This window comes from Ciconia boyciana, chromosome 1 (assembly GCF_034638445.1).
Source record: "Ciconia boyciana chromosome 1, ASM3463844v1, whole genome shotgun sequence".
NCBI classification, from domain to species: Eukaryota; Metazoa; Chordata; class Aves; order Ciconiiformes; family Ciconiidae; genus Ciconia; species Ciconia boyciana.
Genome location: NC_132934.1, coordinates 209,139,539 through 209,165,953, shown reverse-complemented (window position 1 = coordinate 209,165,953; position 26,415 = coordinate 209,139,539). Strand labels below are relative to the sequence as shown.

The 26,415-nt window shown below is 41.1% G+C and overlaps 1 protein-coding gene across 1 annotated transcript in view; it reads left to right on the top strand.

The window, feature by feature from the left end:
* Positions 1-26,415, top strand: part of FAT3 (FAT atypical cadherin 3) — a 352,171-nt gene that overhangs the window by 285,169 nt on the left and 40,587 nt on the right. The window contains exons 13-19 of the mRNA XM_072850741.1: positions 657-890; positions 14,639-15,028; positions 17,582-17,796; positions 18,463-18,600; positions 21,263-21,406; positions 21,952-22,149; positions 24,629-25,427. Coding sequence (XP_072706842.1) covers positions 657-890; positions 14,639-15,028; positions 17,582-17,796; positions 18,463-18,600; positions 21,263-21,406; positions 21,952-22,149; positions 24,629-25,427 — 2,118 coding nt within the window. The remainder of the gene's footprint in view (positions 1-656; positions 891-14,638; positions 15,029-17,581; positions 17,797-18,462; positions 18,601-21,262; positions 21,407-21,951; positions 22,150-24,628; positions 25,428-26,415) is intronic.

Genomic DNA, 26,415 nt, shown 5'->3' with positions numbered 1-26,415 from the left:
CTAGTGATGGCTGTTTGCTGATGTGGCAATGTTTGACGATTGTTTATCTGTGCAGTGCAAAATGGATCATGGGTAAAGCTCTCACAGTCTGAATAAGCTGCCTTTTCATTGCTGTTAATGTTTATTGTGATACCCGTCTCTGTGTGAGAATAAGAAGTTTTTTTCAAACTAGATGCCAGAAGTATCTACAGGAATTCAGAGCTGCTTGGAGATTGCTTTGTGGGGAGAAGGGGGGGGATGTTGATGTTATTTTTGAATAGTTGCATTAGAAAACTTTAGAGTTCATCATGGCTACTGTCATCAGATTCAGGATGTGTTTCTGTGTCTAGGAACCTATAAATCTTGAGAGTAACAGAAAGACAGACTTGGAAAAACATGGTGGTGTTCATATGGGTGAAGTTGTAAGCCGTTGAAGGCCACCATGAGTGGCTTGTCCCCCCTGTCCTCCCATACTGACAGCTCACTTTGTTGGGTAAAAAGGAGTGAGAAGTGACACTGCTGTGAGTTTTTAATCCATTCATTGGAATAAGCAAGGTTGATTTTTTTTTTCTCTTTTCTATTCCTGTGAAATACATGTTTTTGAGATATTCACACTATCTAGAATTAGTGATGTTGCTACAGTAGTAATGATGGCTGCTGCTTTTAATCAATTTTAGGTGAGCTGAAATCCTTGGCCCCTCTTGACCGAGAGAAAATCCCTGCGTATAACTTGGTTGCCCGAGCCACAGATGGTGGTGGCAGGTATTGCCAGTCAGAAATCCATCTTATTTTAGAAGATGTTAATGATAATCCACCAGTGTTTTCATCTGATCACTACACCGCATGTGTCTATGAGAATACAGCCACTAAAGCTTTGTTAACAAGAGTCCAAGCCACTGATCCTGATGTCGGTAAGTGAGTAACACTGTGAACAATAATTAATGTTCGGGAAAACTCTGTGGGTTGGTGTAATTGCAATGCAGATTAATTTTTTTATTGCTGCCTTTCCTCATTCTTTTCTCCTTTTGCTTCTGCAGCCTTCCCATTTTTCTCTCTTCTGTTTCTTTACATCGGAATGCTCATGGCATGAGCTTGGCATTATGGTGTTACAAACAGAAAAGCATTGCAGCAGCCACAGAAGCATGTAGTCTTTCATTGTCTTGATCTGTGATAGCTATGTTTAGGAGTAAATGATAATTTTGGGGGTAAATTCAAATTTCTTCCTCCAGTGGTCTCACCTCTTTTATTGAGCTATGGTTTTTGAATACCCATGCCTCTATTTTTGCAAATAATATAGTTACATGCCATAGGGACCTATACCTGATTAATCACAGCTTTTCTAGAGTTTATACTGCTATAACTCCCATTTGTTCCAGCTGGTTACCTTACCATAAAACTATTGTTGTACACTGTGAATGTACATTATAAATGTTCTGGTTATTTAACTGTGCATTCTTTAAAAGTGTAATAGTTTATTATATGAGGACCTTAACCTTGAAATCTGGGCCCAATTATAAATATTTAAAGGAGTTTTTTGCATAACACAGGGGTAAAACCTGCCGAATATCAGATTTTTTTTTAATATCTCATTCACTTCAGTTGGAATAAATAAATCCCATTGTTTATTTTTTCTTTCTCTGGTTTTGGAGATGTTTTGTAAAAACTGTGGCCTGAGTAGCTTCACAGAAAAAGCAGACCTTTAATTGAATGAAAAAATATTTCATGTTAAAATATTTTTTTTAGTTTGCTGGAAGTCTCAATTGTTACTAAGGTTGATAATGTAAATATACAGGAATCAGTAAAGGAGCAGCAAGCATTCATTAATGTATCTGTAAAGAGCTGCATTATATGCCTTGGTTTAAAAATCACAATTAAAATTTATGATACCGTCCTGCAGTGAAAAGCCAATTACTGGTAGTAAAGTACTGAACTGGTAGTAAAGTTTTCCACTGTTGTCTTAATTCCCATTTTTCTCATACCTGAGATGACATTCAAGGAGAGGGAGGAGACAGAAAGAACTAGAATAAAAAGTTGTCAATAAAAGTTCTTGCTAGCACCAACTTAACATAATAAGATAGTTAGCAATGGAAAAAAAATCCCATGAGCTAATTGCTACATCTTCCTTCTGAAACTAGATAAGTTAAAGGGAGGGATGCATGTGATGAATGAGAAGGGCCTATGTACTTCCTTAATGATTAGACCTGAATATCAAACAAGACATTGTATCATATGAAAGTGACTCTGGTCTCTAAAATTGGATTTTTTATTAATTACTGTTCTATTAGTCCATACTAAAATCACTGATTCCCTATTGCTGCATAACGAATGAGTTTAGGTAGTATAATGTTCCCATCACAGAGAAAAATGTATTATTGATATTCCTGATGGCTATGATATTCCTGTAAGGTTTTGTGAAGCATTATCCTGACAACATCAGCAGAGTCAGTAATCATCATACAAATCAATTTTTAACATTCAGGAAACATCTTATCATCAGTCTTAGAATTTGCCAGTTCTTCTGCTCTGGGCTTTGAAGAGCCATGTACTGTAAGGATAGGAGTACCAGTATAGAAGCCATTGAGATAAAACTTGAGAGAATTCAATTTGTGGTCTGCAACTAAACACAATTTAACATGAAACTGAAAATATTGTGGTCAGACACTGTTGGATAATTAAGACAATTTCCAGTTAACAGGAAAATAGTGTTATATCTGCCTTGTGCCTTTGATATCTCTTGAAGTTCCTGAACTCAAAATATCCTGGGAAATTTCAGGACTGGAAATATATTTGTAATTTGGATACATGCTTAGAAACTAGTTGTACCAGCTGGACACACTGAAGGAGAGATGTGATTTTTATTCACAGTATTCAACAGAAGAAAATGGCTTTAGATTTTTAACTCTAGTAGCACGCAAGTTAATTTTACATAACCTCTCCATGTAGCTAGGTATCTTAAATTAAATGGTCACTTGAGGGAGAGAGAATATACATAGGTGCTTTTGTTAAGACATATTAGTAACTTTAATATAAAACAATTCTTTCTCCCATCCTGCTTCCACTGGAAATTCTTAATATTTCCACAAGATAATATTTCCTACTAACTCACCACCATCAGGCTGGGAAATGTGCAAACTAAGAAATGAAAGAGAAATGCTGATTTTACAGTTTTCTAGAGAAGTTCACAGGAAGCAGTGGATTTTCCACCTCCCACTGTCTTCAAATCAAAGTGCCAAATTACTCCATTCTGTTCAAATTAAGGCACAAGAAGAGTTGGAGTGAATGCTGAGGTGTAATTATCTGAGCAAACCCAGCAGACAACTAGAATATCAGCCTGTTTCAAAGGAATTAGGGTCATGCTAGAGCAGTAACACTGAGAAAACCTACATGGGACTTTGTGGCAAGGATGACATTAAAAAATTGATAAACTTCAAAATAAACCTGGAGCCCAAAGCTGAGCTGGAGGTGCATACTCGTTTCTGGTGTTGCTCTTGTTTTCTGCATGCATACAGTGTTGTGGCTTCACTCGCAGAACACAAGAATGAATGACAACGTGGTCCAAGCTCAGCAGTGTTCTGAGTGATGGTTAAATCCTGCCTCACTTGCAGCTGCTTTGCCTTGCGAATGACCTCCATGCTCAGGCCTGTTTCCATGATGATCAATGGTGTAGTCTACCGAAGGCAGAAGCACTTACTGTACCAAATATGAACAGTGCATCATCTGTCCTTCTGCAGCCCTCTTCATCACCACTGGGGTACTGGCAGTTCCTCACCATCCGCATTTGTAGTCAGTTTAGTGATTTCACTGACCTGCTGATTTTTTCCTGGGTTTGCGATAAAATGGGGTTCAAATTTTTCTCAGAATGGGAACAACCTTGTCAGCCAGCCCTGTCTTGCCTGCCACCACTGCCTTCCAGCCTCTGCGTTATCCTGTGGTCAAAGCCATGGCTTGTACGTGCTCGTGCAGGTCCTCCCCCATTCCCTACACAACCAACCTGTATAAACCAACTAGGTTGTCTTGGAGCCTGCACCTTGTATTGCACGCAGACAACGTGCAGGAAAACAAAGGCATGTAGGCAGAGAAAAAATTGCCAGGAGTGGCCTTTATTTGGTCCCTGCAGTGCACGGACCTCCCTGCTCTGGCCTCAGCTGTCCCTCACCCCCATGCCCCTTCTCCAGCCCCAGGGCCCATACAAGTACATTGCACAGGAGGTGTGGTGACATGCAGCCTGCAAGGAGCCAGCTGGTGCCCAGGGTATGGTCTGGCTAGCCAAATCTAGGAGTTTCTCAGAAACACAATTCTGACTGATCCGATTCTTCCTTGAATAGCAGTCACACCCCAAACAGCAAAAGCCTGCACCCACTCACTTGCCCAGCCAGGCAGTGCTCCTTTGCCAGCTGCCCTATTCTTTGGCATAGTTTTGTCCATGCCTTGTATTTGTCTCATTTTACAGTCCACTTCCCAGCAGGAACGACCCTGTGTTCCCCTGCCCCATTTTTGTGGCATGTACAAATAGCAAATGAGTCAGGAAGGGCCCTCACTGTGGGCTGAAGGTGAGGACCACAAGGCTGTGCGTGGTGACAAGTCAGAGGTGAAGCACTTCGGACAGCCGTGCTAGAAACGTGTCTCCTGGCCTTGTGGATACAGAGGTGTCATGCTGCAGGGTTCACACAGTCCCATTCAGGTTGGATGGGACCTCTGGAAGATCATCTTGTCCAACCACCCTGCTCAAGCAGGTTGTCTAGGACTGTGTCCAGATGGGTTTTGTATGTCTCCAAGGATGGAGATATCCCCTGAGTGCTGTGCAGCATGGGCACCCCAGGGGCCCTCTGGGAATAACCGGAGACCTGCACTGTGGATACAGGCAAAAGCATAGCATCCTCACCATGACCTGGCAGAGCAGTGCAGACAGGCAGCAAACACACACTGATGCCTTCTCTGACTGCCAGTTCTTCCCAAGCTGGACATAATTCAGAGAACAAGGATTAATGGCAGATAGGATTTTGCAGAAAGTGTAGTTTGGGAAAATATTTTCCCGTATCTAATAGCAGATTTAATAGCATTCAGTAATGCAACCTAGAAAAATAATAAGCAGTGTGCTACTTTTTTCAAAGCATTTTCTCACATTTCTGTGCATAGGATGCCCAGAGTTACAGATGTGTTCCAGCTTCTGCAGGGCTTATAGCCTCACAGCAGAATGCAGAATGATCTGAGGTTTATTTGTCAGTTCTCCGTATTTGAAGCTTTGGTACTTAGGTGGGTGTGAGGGAAAAAATGGGTGTTGAAAGTCTAATTTAGGGAGTCAGGATAAGACTTGAGGCTCTCCCAAAGTTTATACAGCCATGTTATATAGGTCACTTGTGTTTGAATTTGGTTGTGTTTTTTAAAGAGTTGTATAGAGTTAAATATTATTTGGATGAAGATTTATGAGACAGATTCTGTAGTCGTCTGATTAGTGCAATTGCATTTAATGTGGAGAGTTTAAATCAATCAAGTCTCTAATCAGCCTGGTTCTTGGTGTGGGGGACTAATTATTCACCTCCACGCAAAGTGGAAGAGCTGCAGCAGAAGGAATTCAGCCCTTCTGGGAAGCCATTTGACCTTCTCACTATGAGACATCTGCTCCCAGTCCTCTCCTCCAAGTACAGGGGAGCGAACTGTGGCCCTTCATGTGCCTGGCAAGGGGCTGGGGAATCTGGTGAACTGGAGGAAGGAGTGCCATTTTTTTTCAGCTTCTGATGGAAAGTTTTATCTTGGATTTCAAAGCAATCTATGACAAAACTGATACTTTCCCAGCAAGGTTTGGTCTCAATGAGTTTTGATGTTTCAATAAAGACTTGGTTTGTCAAAAAAAAAACCAAAACACCCAAACCCCTTACCATATGCACTCATAAGGCAGGTGCACAGGAAATAAGAAATGTCTTTTCTAGGGAAGAATGGTAACAGAACTTCTCCTTTAGGTTTCAGTCAGTCCTGTCTGGAATGTATCTACCTCCAGGAGGGTGGTGAAGCAAGCATATTAGATCTTATTTTTCTTCTTGTCCTCTCCTCAGGTCAATGAGAAAAGTGAAGAAACCATTACAACAACAAAAATGAAATAGCTATCAGATATAACGACTGAGGAACATAGATAGTTTTCTGGGGTTTATCACTTTTTTGTAGAAAGTGGCATCAAAGTGCTGGTGAGCACAGCACAGAAAAAAATCACTCCATTAGGTTGTTCAGTGGGTCACCGCTTTCAAGAACACGTGCATGGAAGTAATGAATACAGACTTCAACCTTATCAACGGTGGGCTTTGCTCTTGAAGAAATTAGGGCAAATGAGCCTGTTGCACACACATCTGGGCCACACAGCTGGGCTTGGGGAAGGGTAAAATTTCACGTTGCCAGGTGAAATTGCAGAAGTGTCAGAGAGGAGTGCAAGATGGTCACAACTTGATTAAAGAGCAGTTCTCTGAATTACATATAATGGCAAGTAACAAAATAATAAAAATGCTGAAATAGATACTGCTTTTGGCATTTGCTGGCAAAGACAGTATACAGCAAACCTCTACTTTGCATGTTTGTTTACGTTGGGCAGGTCCCTTAAAATAGATCTGGAAACTTTTGAGTCATTCAGGATCTGAAAAAGAAGAAAACAAGGATTGAAACATGAATAAGAAGAGTAAGAGAGATAATAGGACACAAGATTTACTAAAACCCAGCAGTTAATAGGCAGATAACTTTGGCAATGATGCCAGCACTAGCTAGATTATATTTCTGGATATTGCCTGAGATTCTGTAAAATAGATATAACAAGATACTTTCCAGAGGATGGCTCATTCTTTTTAAAACATACATGGAGCTTCCTGTATCTTTACCCACGTCTTTGCTTCACTGACTTTTAAAATAGTCCAGGGGTTAGTGCAGTAATGCAGGATATGGAAGACCTGAATTATTAATTCCTCTTTCTGCAGTTATTCAAAACAGCATTGCATAAGTAAGGGGTTATAGTTGAAGTAGGGGGTCCTTTCCACTGTCACTGAAGCTGTTTTGAAAAAGGATTCAGGAATCTGCCAGAGCAAAAAAAAGACACGAGTGAGCATTGCTCTATAGCCTGGTGGGTGCTTGGGTTCTGAGCTCTGTTCCCTAGGGCTTATTCAATGACAAGTAATAGTCTATGGCAATGTACACTTGTACTCCTCCTTCCTGGAAAGGTGTCCTTACCATTAGATTTCTGTTCCATAAGGAGAGTGGGAGGGCAATGCCCTACATCCCCCAGTGGGCTGGCCAGTCCTGAGGACACCTACAGGTCCAAGTTCACCCAGGGAGTTGTTTAGGAGAAAACCTAGCTTTTACCTGTGAATAAAGGCAGAAACACTTGTATGAACGCAGAGACGCAGCACATTGGGTCCCTGAAAAATTGCCAAATCAAAAATAATAGTCAGGATCTGTGGAGTTTAGACTTACCTAGTGTTAGGAGGTAAACAAACAACGTGTTTGGGGATTATGATAGAAAGCTTAGGTTTCTACCTAAAGAAGCCCTACTTCATATTGTTTATTTTGCTTCCCATGCCTAGGCACTTAGGAGACTGAATCCTGTAAGCAGTCAGGCTATGTGACCCTGTTGCTGAATCATTCAAAGGGCCAGATTTTTAAAGCTGCAGATAGGTAGTCAGGGGAACTTAGTCACCCAGCTTACATTAAAATAATGAGTATATGTGTATTGAGATGACTAAGAGCTAGTCTGTGTTCAGCAAGCAGAAGTCATCAAACCAATACCATTTCCTTCTGCAACATGTGAAGAGGCCATATAGAAATAAATGTTATGGCTTAGGTTTAGTGAGGTTTTCGACATTGTACTGCATGACATTTTTATAAGCAAGCTAGGGAAGCATGGTCTACATGACACTGTTATCAGGTGAGTTTGTAATGACTGTTAGGCTGGAGGGATACGTTAGGAAAGGTACTGGGTGCAGCATTGCTCTTACTTTCATTCCTGAATGGATAAGTAGGTATAAGGTCTGTATTGGTAGATGTCAGAAATGGGGCAGAATTTGCTAGAAAGCAGAGCTAGAAATGGGGCTGCAAGTACCCTGGATAGTGTCAAAGTCATAGTTGTGGGATTTTACAGTTGGAAAAGTGGTATGGAAAAATAAAATGCATGTCATCAAGGTAAATGTGAAATCCTTTGTTTCGATAAGAGTAACCAAGTGCACCAGTATTGTCTGGGTAATGACTGACTGGGCAGCAGAACTGCAGAGAAGCAGCTATAGTATGGTGAATCACAGGCTGAATGTATGTTTACACTTCCGTCCTGGTGTGGAAAGGCAAATACTTTAATGAGATGGGTAAACAAGAGTAATGCTGGAAAAGAGAAGTAGTTCTTTCTGTTTATTTGGTGTTGGCAAAATCCTGACCTGAAAGGCCGTGTCAAGTTTTGGGTACAGCGCTTCCAGGAAGATGGGAGCTACCTGGAGATTTACAGGAAAGATCACAGGTCTGCTCCCAGGAAGTATTAAAACAGTTGAGAGGGGGTGCCAGTGAAAAGAGAACCAAGATGATAAAGTATAACAGTCTTCAGATATCAGACAAGTAGCTCTGAAGAAGGAAGTCAACCTTGGTTCTTTTTTTTCCTCTCATCTTTTATTATTTTTATCCAATCTCAGCAAAAAGTCAGAACAAGATTTTTAGTTGTAAGAAAAGTGAGGCACTGGGGTGTGTTATCCAAGGACGTTATGCAAGTTCATGATCAAAGGATAGGCCTGTGTTTGGGGATAAATTGCGTCCATCCTTTCTTTGTTCAGGGATAAATTAGATGACCTCACAGGATTCCTGCTATCTTTATACTCTGTCATTTCTATTAATTTCTTTAATTTTTGAGATTTCCAAGGCATTGTTAACAACATGGAGGAAAAAAAATAGACAAGGAGAATTGTATCATCTCTTGGATTATGTTGACTGAATAAGCCCTGTATTTAAACTGGATCACTGAAACATATATATGTGTGTGTGTGTCTGTCTATATATATGCATACATACATACATGCATATATTTTTTTATATCTCTCTCTCTACATGTGCATTCCATTGCTTCAGGCTACATTGCCTGGTGTTGTCAGCTGCAATGTGTAACCCTAAATCAGATGTATGCAAAACGGCCTCTTCCACTTCAGAAAAATAATCAAGCTTATGCCTGATCAGCACAAGGAAGTGAATCACTCAGGAGCACTGATGGAAACAAGTACTCATGTCAAGTCATGTAAGCCAGTACCCTGGGCTATGTAAATCTCTGCTAGAAAACAGTGAGCCAAAGATGGATGAGCCACACATCCAGATCTCATCTTCCTACCAAAAAAGACAACACCTGACCCAGCTGAAACAGAAAGCAGGCTTTTAGACACCTGTGGAAGGTATCATACCACTAAAAGCTTATGCCTGCCATTTCTGTCCAATATTTTCCTTCAGTAAGGAGTTGGTTATCTTCATCTCTATCCTCTGTGGCCCTGCTTTCATCCCATCGTATCATGACTCCACTGGAGCACTGGTGTGAGTAAAGGCCTTTGGGGTTAAGGCTATCATTTCCCCACAGAAGAGGGACAAAGCAGTGAAAGCCTGTCTCGGTAGCGGTGTTATGGATTGAACTTGGCCAGCTTTTCTGCTTAAGTTGTAAAAATCACTTGAAATATCTTTCCCTATGGGGCTATATATTCTTCTACAGTTCAGCAAGATACTTCTGGCAAGATTTTTCTCTTTCATCTCAAAATGATGGAGTAGAGTATTATAAAATCTGGTTTAGTATTCGTCTTTTGTTTACTGTTAATTAAGTTGTGGACTTTTAATTTCCAGTAACTGGTGTTGTGATTAACATTTGGGTAGTCAGGAAAGGCCATAGGCACATGCCAGTGTTAATAGTCACACCATGAAAGACAGAGGCAAGAGGAAGCACAATAATCAGATACTAAGCTTGCAAATCACTGCTAAATGGATAAATAACTTTTTTTACAGCTCTCTTTCTGGACGGCTTTCTGTTTTACTTCTTGTTTGTTTATTTTTAATGCTTGCCATAATTTTTCTTTCACTAGGTTTTCAAAATGAAAAAGAGCAGATGACAAAGTTAAGCATAATTTTCCAGAGGTAAACAAGAACGAGTGGGCTAGCTATACTTGGGGTTACACATTATATAAAGAGTTCAGGGTGACAGATGAAAAGAGAAAGGAGAAACACACGATGTATGGTCTTTAATACGTGTAACTTTTGTTTGTGTGTGATGCAGTCAGCAGATAATGACCACTGCAGAAACTCACTGTCATATGGGGATGCACCTGTTGTGTTAATGCTCAGGCTTTTAATTGGTGTCGGTCTGGATCAAACCGTGTTGTAACTAACAGCTCCACCATTTTCAATTCAGCTGCACCTGGAATCCTGTGTTCAGTTTTGGGCCCCCCACTACAAGAGAGACATGGAGGTGCTGGAGCGTGTCCAGAGAAGGGCAGCGACGCTGGTGAAGGGTCTAGAGCACAAGTCTGATGAGGAGCGGCTGAGGGAACTGGGGTTGTTTAGCCTGGAGAAAAGGAGGCTGAGGGGAGACCTTATTGCTCTCTACAACTACCTGAAAGGAGGTTGTAGAGAGGTGGGGGTCGGTCTCTTCTCCCAGGTAACAAGTGATAGGACGAGAGGAAATGGCCTCAAGTTGCGCCAGGGGAGGTTTAGACTGGATATTAGGAAATTTTACTTCACTGAAAGGGTTGTCAAGCATTGAAACAGGCTGCCCAGGGAAGTGGTTGAGTCGCCATCCCTGGAGGTATTTAAAAGCCATGTAGTCCTCATCCCTGGAGGTATTTAAAAGCCAGGTATTTAAAAGCCTAAGCACCATCTACATGGTGCTTAGGGATGTGGTTTAGTGGTGGACTTGGCAGTGTTAAGTTAATGGTTGGACTCGATGATCTTAAAGGTCCTTTCCAACCTATATGATTCTACAATTCTATGATTCTATGAGTTAGACAAGGAGGAATTTGATACTCCTGAATTATAAAGAGAAGTTATTTTATTTCCCTGGTGCTATTTAAAGTAGTAATGACATAGAAGATGTTATTGTGTGACATTCAGTGCATGCCCCTTTGTTTTAGTGCAGAAGAAAACAAGAAAAAAATCCTGTTTGAAGGATGGCATTTGAGGTACTAGACAGCTGTATGTTGTACAGGCTCTTCACATCAGAGATTTGGCAAAGGGTAATATTCTATCAAATGCTAATACAAGTCTAAATAGAAAATGTGCTTGCTTATTCCTTTATTTAAAAAAATGTACTGCAATCCTCTTATAGTAATAGTAATTCCTGCAAAGCTTTCCATGTTCAAGTAGCTTATGTTCGTGATTGGCACCTTAGAAATCTGAGAAACATTAATCCCCCAACAGCTGTGGGCAAGCAGAGTGGGAGGATTGCTCTCTTCACCAGTGCAGGAACCATGGTGTTGGAGCAGTTGTTTCCTTTCCATAGAAAACATCTCCTTTATAGTCACAGCAGAATCTACCATCACCTCCACGGCAGGGATGCCATTGACACACACTGGTGGACTCTTCTCTCTCAGCAGATGGTAGCCCCTGGACTAAAGCATTTTGGATTTCAGTAGAAATAGCTTACTTCCTACTTCACCTTTGCTTCATGCCCATTTTGTTTCCAGCCTCAGGTCAGGAAGCTGAGTGGAAACAGCTATTGATATAACACCACACTTTCTTCAAAGTACTGTTTCTGCCACAGCTTTTCATTGAATTCATTTTCCCCCCAAGAAGCAAGCATTAAGCCCCACAAAACACTGTGGGAGAAGGTCAGCAGGCAGCTGAGATCTGCCTCTGTATTTCTCCTTCTATTCTGCCTCTGCTTTCAGGCTGAAAGCCACCAAGGGTTGATATCTGTACGTGTCCGGGTTCACGTCCTCTGCCCTGATCTTCTGTCTCTGCTTGCATAAAATGGCATTTTCACCTGTAAGAGCTTTTCCTCCAGGTCTCATGGGAAAAATAAGACTGTTTTCATCATCATACCAGACTGGTACAGGATAACCCACATCCCTGGAACTTCTGTATTCCTCTCTTGTTTCCCAAGAAGGAAAAACAAAAGCAGTTGCCTTCAAGAAGTAACTCTCTCCATTTCTGCCTAAAAATCCCTTATATTAGAGTTAGCAACCAGAACACCATAATCTGTATCTGAACTGCCTCTGTTGTAGGATCACTAGCAATCACTTATAAAAAACATTATTCATATTTTGTTAATTAATGGACATCACCTTTAGGAAGTAGAGTACAAGGACAGTGGTCAGTTTATATATCAATCAGATTGCCATCACCGGAGTTATCACTTCCTGTAGGTAAGCTCACCCTACGTGGTGTCACATGCACCAAATTCTGTCTCTCCCCGCTCCCCATTGCAAGATATTCTTGCTGAAGTTTTGGGGTGTTTCAAGACACAAGTCATGGGTAGGCCATCTCCTTTCTAGCTGTTTATGCCTTTAAAGACTATGGTATCTGAATCTTCTGTCTTGTGCCCAGGTATGCTGTAGTGAGTATCAAATAGGGGGTTTGTGTCAGAAAAAACCCAAATCAGACTAAGGCTCTCCTGCAGTCACAGGCACATATGCATGGAAGGTGTGTGTTAAGGTCCCTGCTTCAGAGAAGTATTTAATTCTATGTAGAAACTGGCAGACATCAAGAGAGCCCAGTACAGAATACTAAATAGCTTTACAGTTAAAACTCATGTGTAGGTTGGGTGTTCAACTGCATGCTCTGAATCAGGCAAAATCCCCTTTTCCAGGATGCCCAGGGATCAGCTCTAATTACTAGCTCATTAATTGTTCTGGTCAGGTCTGTCCCTTTTTGTAAGTGGAAGTTTGGGGAGGATTTCTAGCAGAAGGAGATCCTCCCCTGCTGGAAATGTAGACACACCTCCAGCCATTCAGACCCTCAAAACCTTCCACTTTCCAGAGGGTTTTACTCCTTTTTCACTTTTGTCAGTTTGGTTGATTGCCAGCTGACAGAGCATTTGGATGCAAGCATAAAGAGGCTAAGTGAAGAGGTGAGTGTGGTCTCCAGCAGGCTGTAGGGTATTCAGAGTCTAGGTGTTTCAAAACATGAGCCTCTGACTAGTTTATGGGCTGAGCTCGGTTCCTGGTCTGTAGGACAGGAGCCACCTCCTCGGCTGCCTTGCCTGTTTTGCTTAAGGAGATCCTCTGTATTTTTCACATTGGAGATACCATGGTGAATAGAGAAGGTCTGCTTTGATTAAAAAAAAAAAACAAAACAAAACAAAAAAACCAAACAAAACTAGTTCATTGCAATATTGCCATTTAAAATTTTCCTTATTTTAAAGACATTTGAACATTTGAAATATACTCTGGTGTCTCAAGCACTGCATAAAAACTTTATTCCCTGAAGAGGCCAAATAGTAATTCCTAACGCTCTCCAAGTAGGGTCTGGGACTTTGTAGTTGCTCTAGCTTTTATGTGTGTGTGATTGAAGAAAGAGTCTCCCAGCTCCCCCTTGTGTGGATGCTCTACTCCTGCTACGTCAAGCAGAAAACAACTGTGATTTGTGCTGCTTTTGATCAGACATTTCTACAATGCTTTGCTGCTGGAAAGCAGAATAATACTGTCACAAATTTTAAATTAACAAAATATGCCTAGAAGGGATTGGTAGCTCTTGTTCATCTGATTAATGTCAGGCTTGTAAAGTCTGTTCTCCAACAAAAAGGGCAGCAAATGCTCAAGTGAGAGATGTTAAAAACAGAGACTCTCCATTTTAGTCGGTCTTTGTGTTTTAGTTATAATCTTTTAGTGAAGCACCCAGGACCAAATCACAAAATCAGCCAACATCAAGGGAGTTGAATTAGGCTGTATCTGTGTTTACTTTTAATTAGATTTGAAATGGCTATCCTACTGTAGTGCAGCAAGCAACCAAGTCAGTACCTTCCCCTCAGGCCTTATTACTAACAACAACCTTAGCATAGATCTGCGTATTCAGCAGCCGGGTGGATAGGTGTTATGTATTGGGAAATACAGGCAGGATTTGAAAACACAGGATATCTTTCGTACAACTCGATTTTTGCTCTCAAATTGGGGGAGTGGGGGACTTTCCTTTCTAAAATGTCCATATTCTGGCAGGAGTTCTTTGATGCAGCTTTTGTCTAACAGGTATTGTCTTATAATAATATTTTGCTGCTCAACAGTGGAATCAAGGCAAGTACATTCTGTGCCACCTGATGTATTTTTATGGGTTTATTTTTCCCTTATGTACATTTCTCTTCCTTCAAGATGTGCTTTGAGACATTTCCAATCTCAGCATTCTGCCTGTCTCATCTAATTCAATTGCAAGCTTTTCTGGGTAAGGACCATATCTGGATTCTGCTTTCAAGTTTCATTACACAGCAGTTCTGCAAAGTGATCTTTAAAAAAGTATCATGATGAGGGAAGGAACTTAACTTATCCTTGGGGTTTTGACATGTGAGAAGAGCATGTCCTGATCCCCCAAACTTCCAGCAATACCGTACCCACAGGTACTCCTACCTCCATGTGCTCTACCCCAATTGGAAATGATCAGTGTGACAGCAGATTTTGCTTAGGGTTTCCGTTAGATGGGAGGAGGCTGTTGTTTTCTTTATTTCACTTTATCATTTTCACATTTGCTTCTCTTTCAGGTGTGAACAGAAAAGTTACCTATTCCCTGGCAGACTCCGCAGATGGTTACTTCTCAGTCGACCGGTCATCAGGAATCATTATTTTGGAGCATCCACTTGATAGAGAGCTTCAGTCTTCCTATAACATAAGTGTAAAGGCCTCAGATCAGAGCATTGTGCTGACTTTGTCCTCGTTTGCCACCGTTACAATTACAGTGCTAGACATTAATGACAACCCCCCAGTGTTTGAAAGAAGAGATTATCTTGTTACAGTACCTGAAGACACCTCACCTGGCACTGAGGTCCTTTCTGTTTTTGCTACAAGCCAAGACATTGGTACTAATGCTGAGATTGCCTATCTCATCAGATCAGGGAATGAGAAAGGGAAGTTCAGGATTAACTCAAAAACAGGTTTGTAAAGTGGGTCTTACTTGTAATGCAAAAAGAAAGCATCAGAAAAATGTGAATGCTTTGGGGAAGGCTCTTGGACCAAAAAATTTCCAAAAACAGAGACTCAGAGGTTGTCAATGTGGAATTAGTTGCACAGTTAAAAAACAATTTTAGGTTGGAGAGTGATGTAAATTACAGTCACACTCAGCTGCCCTGGCTCGAATGGAGAATACGTTTCTCCATTAGGATGTCTGTTGAAGTCAATATAGATGTGACGACCCATTAGCCAAACTCTGCAACCCTTACAGTTACGAACACTTGCAATGTTTACCTACTTACCAGCTGAGTACAGCCTCAACTGTCTGGACCTTAGCAAGCATCAGACAGTGCTATCAGGATGAAATAGCTGGCACTCCTAATGTGTGATTGCTGTTTATACAACTGTATGCAACTTCACTGACTTAGATTGCTCCTGATTTGTGTTGTCTGAGAGTTGACTTCAGCCATGGTTTGGTTGGGGTTTTTTTTTGGTTATACATCACAGATTTTAAAAACATACTTCTGCTTCTCTTTAAGAAATACTAAGAAAAGCTACCTTATTTGGTGCAAATGGCTCATTTTCTTTGAATTTCCTCAGTGAGTTATATTCTTTATCCTTATTGAGGTTTTAATCCATCAACAGTAAGCTATGATTCTTCTGTGCTTCCTGTAGTGGATCCCCTTATTCTTATAACATTCAGGATGACCAGTACAAATCTGCCACCAGAGCTTCAGAGCAAAACAATCTTGATTTTGAAAGCTGAAGGTAACACTTGTTTGAGTGCAGCTGTAATAACCAGTAACCTGGAAAATCTCAAAATTATGCATTGTGTCTTTTATATTACTGTGTGCAAAAATCTCTTTCCACTCTGCGGAGGCCACTGCCTTACATGTAAGGGACTTAACATAATTATGTGTTGTCTGTTATCTTCATAATGTTGATTAGTACTAACAAAATTTAAACATAAATACACCTAGGCAGTGATACTTAACTTCACATTTGACAATGAAGCCAAGGAGATAAATCAATAAAAACCCATAATGAAGCTTAATCACACAGGGAAAAAAAAAACCCTATTTATTATTCATTAATGTGTGACAGCTCCATTATTATCGGTTTAGAGGCAGGAGCTCAGTTTCCAGACAGCCAGGTGCTGATGTAGCATGCCTGATCAGGACTTGAAAAATAATGCCCTTCACACCATTTATCAGTGGGAACTCTCTGCTAGCCACTTGGAAGCTTCTCTTCAGGGCTCCTGCTTCCAGCAAGTCAGGCTGAAAGGTAGGATTCATTTGGAGAGAGCCCAGACGAGACTAAGAAGAATGATCTGAGGTCTGTAGAATGTGGTTTATGGAAAGACTGAAGGAATTTAGGCTATTTAAGCTAGAAAAGAGAAGACATGCTGTTAGTATTCAAGCCTGTAAAAAGTACCGACAAAGAGGAGGGCAATAAACTGTTCTCCCTGCCCACTCATGAGAAAAGAAGTTGTGAATGGGCTTAAATTGCATTTGGATTATTTCAGTTAAATGATAGGAAGAAATTCCTAGCTGTAATGATTATTAAGTACTGAAATACATTTCCTAAGAAGGTTAAGAAACTGATGTTGTTGGAGGTTTATAAGAACATTAGAGATGGGTACCTTCAAGAATGGTTAGGTTTAGCTGACCTGTGTTGGGCAGCAGTTGACTAAATGACCTTTAAGCCCCATACATCCCTGCTCCTGATGGGTCTATATTGAAAAGTATTTGGCTTGCCAAGGTTAAGGATTTGCTTTTAAGTCTTTCCTGCCATGCCCAGTATTACCTCCTTCAAGGCATCACTAGTAATCTGTGCACAACTCATTCCACCCTTCTTGTTAAGGTTATGGGTACATGGGAAACAAGTGGAGGGCTTGCATAAAAATCATTTCTATCCTAGAAGGGGTCTGGGTGCACAGAGTGATTCAAGTTACAGAGAATCTTAGTTTTGATTGTGTCATGAGGGAACCCAAAATTTATAAACTTAGTTGAGTGGGGAAGTCCCTGTTTAATCACATAAATGATAGACAACTGATTTCTCAAAGGTATTCATACCCCATTCATTTGTGTTTAATTCATGAGAAGTTAATTATGTGGGAGTGAATTTCTGTTGACTTGTCAGGGCTGATTTCCAGAGTCAGCATCCAGTTCTCCCACAGGCTCTGTGCATGAGCCCAAGCAAATGGATGGATATGGCCCCCACTTCTCTGTCTACGATACTCATATAATAAAAGCTATTTTCATGATAAACCATTCACTGCTTCATGCCTTGTGAAGGTCCTTTCTGCAGAGGCAACCCAAGTGCAATTGGCATCATTCTTTAATCAAACAACAGCAGTAGAAACCTGACCAAATATTTTTATTGGATTGGGGCAGTGTTACAGTTAGAACAACATATTTTGTATGTGTGCCATGGTGATAAATAGCATGCTGTACTGCTTACTACAGTCAAATCCCTTAGTCCGTAGTATTATTTGTTTTTCGCTGGCTGTTGACATTCTCTCCCTTGCTTCAAAGGAGCGATTTCCATTTTTGAAGCTTTGGATTATGAATCGTGTAAGGATTTCTACTTAGTAGTAGAAGCAAAAGATGGAGGTACTCCAGCCCTGAGCGCCGTTACAACTGTGAACGTAAACGTGACAGATGTTAATGACAACGCACCGAAATTCAGCCAGGTGGTGTACAGCGCAGTCATCAGCGAGGACGCTGCCATTGGTGATTCGGTGATAATGGTGAGAGAGGCTGTGGGCAGCATTTAGGCGGGATGAAGACCTCTGCCACATGACCTTTAATAAAATACTGCTGCACTGGTTAATAATGATAACTACTGCATCTTATATCACCCAAACTGTTCTCTAGCCAATACTCTGCGTCTGCTATTGCTTTCCAGGCTGCTGCCAGTTTTCCCCTAAAAGAAAATAGTAGTAGTACTGATTGTTTCTTTTTAACCCCAATATGCTGTCAAAGAGCAATGGCATGTTTAAGGCATTGCACTTCATGAGTCAGCTAAAAACAAGTGGGTTTTATTGGAAAGGCAAAATTCAACTTTTCAGTGAAATACATAGTATTTATGAAGTCTGGCATGCAGTGTGCCATACCCAAAGCTCACAATAGTCTCATCTTGGAACTTGTGGATCCAGAAAGAAAGTGTTATATGGAATATTAAGATTAAAATATTGTGTATGTTTCAAGGCTAGAATTTTGAAAAGGTCCAAGGAGAGCCTCCTATCAAAAACTGATTGGCTTGATGTTTGGCTTGATGCTGTAGAGGTGTGCAGTTCAGATGTATCTAGTCTGATGGAATATGAAGTCTTACTTTTTGGGGTGTTGAGCAATTAATGTATCATACAGATGGCTTAATACTTGTTTTGCTAATTTTCACTCTTCTCTCAAAAAAGTTGATAGCAGAAGATCTGGACAGTCCTTCCAATGGCCAGATTCATTTTTCCATAGTGAATGGGGATCGAGACAATGAATTTTCGGTTGATCCTGTTTTGGGACTCGTGAAGGTTAAAAAGAAATTGGATAGAGAAAGGGTAAGATGTGGGACTTCATAACTTACAATGACTTACAGATGTGTATTGATCTCAACTCTGCTGCTAGCTTGTTTTGAAGAAGCTTCTTTTACACTCTGCAACGATCAGCCTAAGATGCTCCAACAGGTCTTTCTAATGTTGTTCCACTTCTTCCCACCCCAACCCTATCCCCAATCCTATCTACAAGCCAACTGCTCTGCTAATATTCCCGTCCTGCACCAACACAGCAGCTGAGGCCAGATCGGGGAAAAAAGCAACCCTGGATTTTTCCTGTGGTGCTACCGGCAGCTGTTGCTGTGTTAATGAGCTGCCTCCTCTCTCCTGCGCGTGCAAGCACACACATGCAGCGGTGTGTGCAATAGAGTGATTACAACATACTCCAGATTGTGACACCAAGCACCGAGCTGAGACCTCAGCCATTAATTAGCGCTCTGCAAAATATGTCACTGGGGAGGTGATGTTATGAAGTGGCCAGGCTGTACCAAAAGTGAAGGAGTGCTTCATTAAACAGATTCTGCTGCTTTGTTTGCTCACTAGATTATTCATTCAGGGTGATTTATCACCATTTTGCCATAGCTAGCAATTAGCAGCTTTTGGAAAAAAACAAACAAACACAGTTGCCTGTGCTACTAGCAGGGCAGGAGGGTGCTACATGGCTTCAAAAGTCTTGCAACACATAAAGAAATCCATGCCTTCTGCCTCTGAGCAATGCATCCGCGAAACTGGGGAAGCTGATTGCTGTCCTCAGAACATGGGCTCAGCTGGAAAAGCTCTCTACTGGAAGCAGGGTTACTGCTTAAACAGCGGCAAATATCCTTTCTGTATTATCACAAAGGCAGGATTAAATTGTCAGAGTTTGGTGGCAGAGTTACTTTACCACAGACTGTCGAGGACAGGGAAGTAACAATGGCTGTGCATGTTATAAATTTGCTGTAATATATTTCTCGTAAATGGCACAGGCTTAATTTCTTAATATGATTTTATTTAGTTTCTGAAGTGTACTCATGTACATCTGCATTCAGACACACACATTCATCCTCTCCGGCGTGTGCATGTTTAATGCCAGCTCTGTTAGATCTGCATTTTTCAGTTTCCCTCAGTTAAAATAAGCTGTGATACTGTCTTTATCTTTGCTTCCTTGGCACATTTCCCAGACACAGGTGTTTCTGACCCCTTCAGGGACAATGATACATGATGCCCCATCTGCTGTAGATCCCCAAAGGAAGTGCTGACTCCCAGGTTTCAGGGGTTTAAGGAAGCTCATTTCCAGAGCTGTAATCACATAGAAACCATGACTTTTGCCACCGTTCTGAGATACATGGAAATGAAAGCAAACATGCACAAAATTTGTGAAAGACCCCACAAAACTGTCAATCTTGACTTTAGCTAGCAGTAGAAATTACAGCTCGAAAGGGAAAAAAAGAAGATTAATTCTCTGCCTCAGTTTCTTGACTTTCCATAGTTCAGGATTCTTCCTCCCTCCTCTGCCACTACACCCCCACCAAATCTCAGTCTTTCTCCTCCATACAACCCCTCCAAAAAACTGTTACCTTTTTCTTTAGCTTGGTCCCTCATCCCAGAAGAGCCCCCTTGTTTCATACGCTCAGCCTGTACTCCTCCCTCCTACCCAAATGGCTTTTATTTTTCAAATGGCTTTGGATTTCCTCTCACCCCAAAAAAGCCCCTTTACCATTACATGGTTCCCGTCTGCAGGGACGTGTTTTTCACCTTTCCAGCCCCGCACCGAGAGGCTGGAACGGCGTGTTTTATCTGGCACGCGTTTTTCCCTTTGCTCGCTCCCCCGTAGAAGGATTCACAGGCAGACATGTCAGCAGGTCTCCCTGGGGAGTGTGCCGCGATATACAGTGAAAAGCAGCCGTAAGACGTAAGGATGCTGACATAAGGATGCAGTTCATAAAACCAAACTGTCATCCATAAGCTGTGTGTAGACAGAGCTTTTTCAAATTGTCACATACGCTCACACCTCGCACATGGGCACATATGTGCGTAGAGGGCCCTTGGGTGATGCACTGAGCTGCCCACACCGTGCTGACTAGTTTGCGGCTGTTGCAAACAAGTATGCTTAAAAAACATGTATCTTCTACTGAATGGTGGATAATACTGTGTTGCTACAGAGACTGTGTTGTCCCTAGTAGTCCCAAATGTTTTCCAGTGTGTTTAAGCCAACTGTCTGTGAACTTTTTCTTGGTTCTCCATCACCATGTTAGAAACACTGTGTTTCAAACTGAGGTTAGCTTTAATAAGTAATTTATATAATATCCTGGAAACCAACCGTAAGATATGTAGAATCAGGTCACATATCCCAGCTGACACCTAGGAGAAATGAAAATGTTAGCTACAGTAGTAATGTCTGAGTTTGGATATTATCCATCGTTTATTTTTTGCCTGCCCCTTTGCTTCAGGAATGCATAATCTGATATGGTTATTTTAATACAGTGAAGCTGTTTATTGATAGCCTTATAAAACAGAAGTTGGGACACAGTCTGGCAATAAACAGGATAATGTTATACAAAGGGCAGGGAAGGTAATGACGCCAAACAGCTTTCCTTAGAATATGGTAGGTGGTGCATTGGGTGTAAAGAACGTGAGTTAAAATTTAGGACCGCTTTCATGGTGATTTAATGTTTTCACCTTTTTGCAGATATCTGGTTATTCATTAGTTATCCAGGCAAGAGACAGCGGCACCCCTCCTTTGTCTTCATCTGTGACGGTCAACGTGGACATTTCCGATGTGAATGATAATAGCCCTGTATTTACTCCAGCTAACTATACAGCTGTAATTCAAGTAAGTTTATCCTGCACATCCAAAACTTCCCTGACTTTTAAAATACAAAAGCATTTGGTTTCAGTTAAGTAGCTTTTGATGATTTATCTGCCAAAGATATATCAAGTGATCTTATTTAAAGGAAAGTATAAACATGTCTTTCTTAACTCTTTGGTAAGTTTCTGTTTTTAACCTCAGCATCTGTCACACATTTTAATGTTCATCCCTGTTGTGCCAGAAATTGTACTCTGGCCTCAAAAAGTCTGAGCTGGGGTGAGTTCGCACTTCTTTGCATCTTGCTCAGGGTGCAAGTCTTAGTGGTTAGTCAGTCCTGATCAGACACAGTATCAGGCAGAGCTCATGCATCCCTGGAGGTGTGGTGGGCACCTCCATCTCTGCTACCAGTCCATGGGGCGTAAGCGGTGCCAAATAAACACTGCTTGTGAAATGCTGTCTTGGGCAAAGAGCATTCAGCTGAATATTCTCGATAGCAATATGTGGTGTTTTATGATTGTGATATGTAACATTTTAATCCTTTTCTTTATACGCTGTGTATATGTGTAAAGGAAAATAAACCAGTGGGCACAAGCATTTTGCAGCTGGTAGTGACAGACAAGGACTCTTTTCACAATGGCCCCCCTTTTACCTTCACCATCCTCACTGGCAATGAAGAGGAGGAGTTCACACTGGACCCTCATGGCGTCTTGAGATCTGCAGTCATCTTCAAGCACATGGTTGCAACCGAATATGTGCTCTGCGTGCAGGTATGGCTTGGTTTTTGCATCTGCACAGAAACAAAAACCCTCGTAGTGGTAGGTCATCTGTACATTGCCTGTATGGGTTGGTTTTAATTGACTGTGTTCTATGAGTGAATACCATGCATTCCAGTTTACAAGTGCACAATATAGTATATTTCCTTTGATGTCCTTAAACCTAATTTCATATAAATATAAATAGGTAGCCAGCCACCTTTCCAATTTCCTCCGCCTGAAATGGATTTTCTGAGCAGCAGCCGTTATGATTTAAGATTTTCATCTTTTTTTTTTTCTGTAGCTAAGCGAGGAAAATAAGGAAAAATGCATTATATACATATAAATACACCACAGAACAAGTGACAGCAAAATATTGTTCTAGGAAGGAAAATCACTTGTGCTTTTAAGTCATAAATTTAATCATAAATTTTTGGAAGCCTACCAAGAATTCATGAAATCAGATTTCCAAGGTCAACTTAGCTTTTAAAGAATGTGAAAATAAGATATGCAATAGAAGTCCAGCTCAAACTTAGCTTTAGAGTCATTGTTGAGGAACTTTGTAACCAGGATAATTCTGATTACAAAAAACTGTAAATCCAAAAGTAATTTGTCCACATTTCTCAGGCCTGCCAGAGAAAATGTAGTAGGGTTCAGTAAATATGCAAGTCGAGGCAATGAACTACACCTCTTCGTTGGAATGGGACATAGTCCTACAATCTAAGTCTGAAATGCAGGCTTCCTCCACTTGCTTTACCAGGGTTGATTTCTCTAAATACAGCCTGTCTGCTCCTTTACAAGCACATTTAATGCTGTTTCTACCAGTAGCATCCTCAGTAATTTGCAATTCAAAAAATATAAGCTCTAATGCTAATTGACAGTTCAAATCAAAGTAATGTTTTACAAGTTTGCCATTTAATATTCCTGCAACCCATTTTTTGAGCCATGTAGGAAAATAGAAAAACCTCACCTTTCCTTCTTACCATGCCTTCATCCTAAATATTCTGCTTTTAGGGCAATTTGCTAGCCAAAGTTCCTGCATAGCCAAAATTGGGCATGAGAATTAAATTTAAGCAGCATCCTCTAGCTATATAGATCCAAGTATGTCATATAAACAAAGTGTTAGACAGATCTCAATGTCTGAGATGCACCAACAGGTTCAGAAAACCACGCTGTTGAATTGCAGAGGCTCAATTCCTCCCAGTATTATTTTCTTTAGGGATTTCTGCAGGGAAAACATACTATATAGTTTCTTGTTGTGTATAGACCATAGAAATGTTTCTTTCCATTCATCTGTGCCAGTGTGCTTTCCAACATCAGGTTCCTCCTGTGTTATGTTTATTAAAAAGTAATGTTAAAACTGAAAGTGGAATGGGAGGTAATCTCTGTGCATTTCTGTGTGTGTGTGTGCACATATACATAAAATCGTTCCTTAAATACTCCACACAGCCCTTTTAGGAGTGAAGATGAATGAATTTTAGAGTGTCTTAGAATTACTGATCCTTTCCTAGTAAAGTCCATATTACTATTGCCATCCTGCCTTTTTTTTCTTCAGCTTGCAAATTTTCCTCCCGATGTCCAAATACAAAGATCTTTGAATGTGTGCTACATCTCTACCCAGTTGTAGTTTAGTCTTCTGTTCTTCTCTGGAGCAAATAAATGTGTGGAGCAGTATATCTTAACAGTGACTTCAATGAAACATTTTTCTTAGTGCAGGAAAGGATACTGATTCAAGTTTGCACACCTTTCTGTCAAGATGGCCTTGGTTTTTTTGTCATACTTGCTCTTTTACTCTCCATAAAAAAGTGCAAATGATGCTATCATATGTGCTCTGGGTCATACAGTCATCTGTCCAAGTGCAGTGCTGCTCTCATATTTTATCGTTAGTAACAGCACAAGCACCCTATTTCATTTTTGGAGGGTGATAAATTTTATTTATTTCAAGCACGTTTCTTGCTTGCTTCAGGTAAAGCAGTACAGAGTGCTGTAGAAAAACTCTGAACTCCCTCACATCCACGCAAACTAAGCAGGGTCTGATGCACTTTGGAGCACACCAAGCAATGCAGAAAGTGATGCTGGTATTTCACTGGACCTCAGTCTCTTTTCCAGAGCAGTAGTGAGCCCAAATGCCATTTGATGCAGAATATACCACATTCAAATGGCTCTGTTGTGAAGAGGACAAGTGATAGCTGTGGGATCCTGGGAACATTTCAGTTTGAGTAATGAGACATTCTGCTGACACATTTCTCTCTGCAATCCAGTTAGATGAGATATCTGTGCTTCCCTAAAGAGTTTGTAACTTCCACTGCTAGAAACACCTGAGACGTTTCTTTGCATATGTATTTTGCAAATGCGTTTGGGAAGTTCTTTTCAGAGGTCTTCAGAAATACTGATGCTGTGAAAATATGTATAGCAAGAAGTTATGGTTGTTAGCTGTGTTATATGTGTGTTTTATTTTGTTTTTTATTATTTTATTTTTTCTAAATTACATTAGGCAAAGGACTCTGGGAAGCCTCAGCAGGTTTCCCACACCTACATTCAGGTGAGGGTTATTGAAGAAAGCATTCACAAACCAACTGCCATTCCACTGGAGATTTTCATTGTCACCATGGAAGATGATTTTCCTGGGGGAGTCATTGGGAAAATTCATGCCACAGATCAGGATGTGTACGATGTCCTCACATATACGCTAAAATCAGAGCAGAAAAGTTTGTTCAAGGTCAACAGCCATGATGGGAAGATCATTGCCCTTGGAGGGCTTGATAACGGCAAGTATGTCCTGAATGTCTCTGTCAGTGATGGCCGGTTCCAGGTACCCATCGACGTTGTTGTCCACGTTGAGCAATTGCTACAAGAAATGCTGCAGAACACAGTCACCATCCGTTTTGAGAATGTTTCCCCGGAAGACTTTGTGGGCCTTCACATGCACGGGTTCAGGCGTACCTTGCGAAACGCAGTGCTCTCCCAGAAACAAGACAGCCTGCACATCATCAGTATTCAGCCAGTGGCAGGCAGCAATCAGCTTGACATGCTGTTTGCAGTTCAGATGCACAACGGTGGTTTCTATAAGCCTGCCTATTTGATTCAGAAGCTTACCAATGCAAGGAGACACTTGGAAAATGTGATTCGTATTTCTGCTATCTTGGAGAAGAATTGCTCTGGACTGGATTGTCAGGAACAACACTGTGAGCAAAGTCTATCTATTGATTCACATTCCCTGATGACCTATAGCACGGCACGAATTAGTTTTGTGTGCCCCCGCTTTTACAGGAATGTGCGCTGCATGTGCAATGGTGAGTACCGCTCCCTCTTCCCCTCCCATCTTTACACATTATGCAATAGCATCGGTTTTATTCCTCTGATGCAGATTAGAAAGGGCATTTCAATTCGGTCCGTTAAAGCACGACTGGCTGATGTATTGTGGGAATTGATTTCTCAGGCTCAGGAAGAATTGTTCATGTTTACTGATGTAAATGGAAGTTGATGAACTTTGGCCTTTTACGACAAAGACTGCTTTCCTGGAGGCTCTGTAATCAGAGCCATCAACCAATTTCCAGGGGAGGGGAAGGAAGGGGAGAGGAAGGGAGAAGAGAGGGAGGGATGTGGTTTCCCACCCAGTCGGTGCCACCACTGGAATAAACCTGGAGCGTGACCGTAGCAGAACAGCCTGGTCTGCAACGATGCACCAGCAGTCTCCAACGAAAAGGACCCCTGACCTGAGGAGTGCAGGTGGAAAGGGCTTTTCCAGTCCCATTTGTGCAGAGAGGCATGGAAACCAATGAAGTATTTTATTAAATAACTGCAAGAAAACACTTTCTGACCTTTAATGCTACAGTAGGTGACGGTGAGTTTTTGGCTGGGTTTCAGGCTGCTCCACATTTTGGCAGAGATTTCACAGGGGCATATATGACAAATAGACTCAACAGCCAATCTTCCTTGTGATTCTGCACTTGGAGTACAAAACCTCAGGCAGTTATAATAATAGTTCTGTTTCTTTTATTTGCTAGGCCACTTACTCCTCATTCCACTTCATTTAAGAGCGGAGAAAAAAGCTGCTGTAAAATCAATACATCTAAGTCTCCCTCATCTTAAGCACACATGCACACATACACACACAGAGCAGTGCAAGAATCCAGCAGCCATGTCTCTCAGTAACCAACATTTGTTTCTGCAGCAGTCAGCAGGATTTCGTGTCTTACCGTCAACTTCAGTGGGGTTGAAAATAGGCATAAATTGCATAGAACTTAACTAGAAATCATTGTCTCCTGCGGCACGTGAATA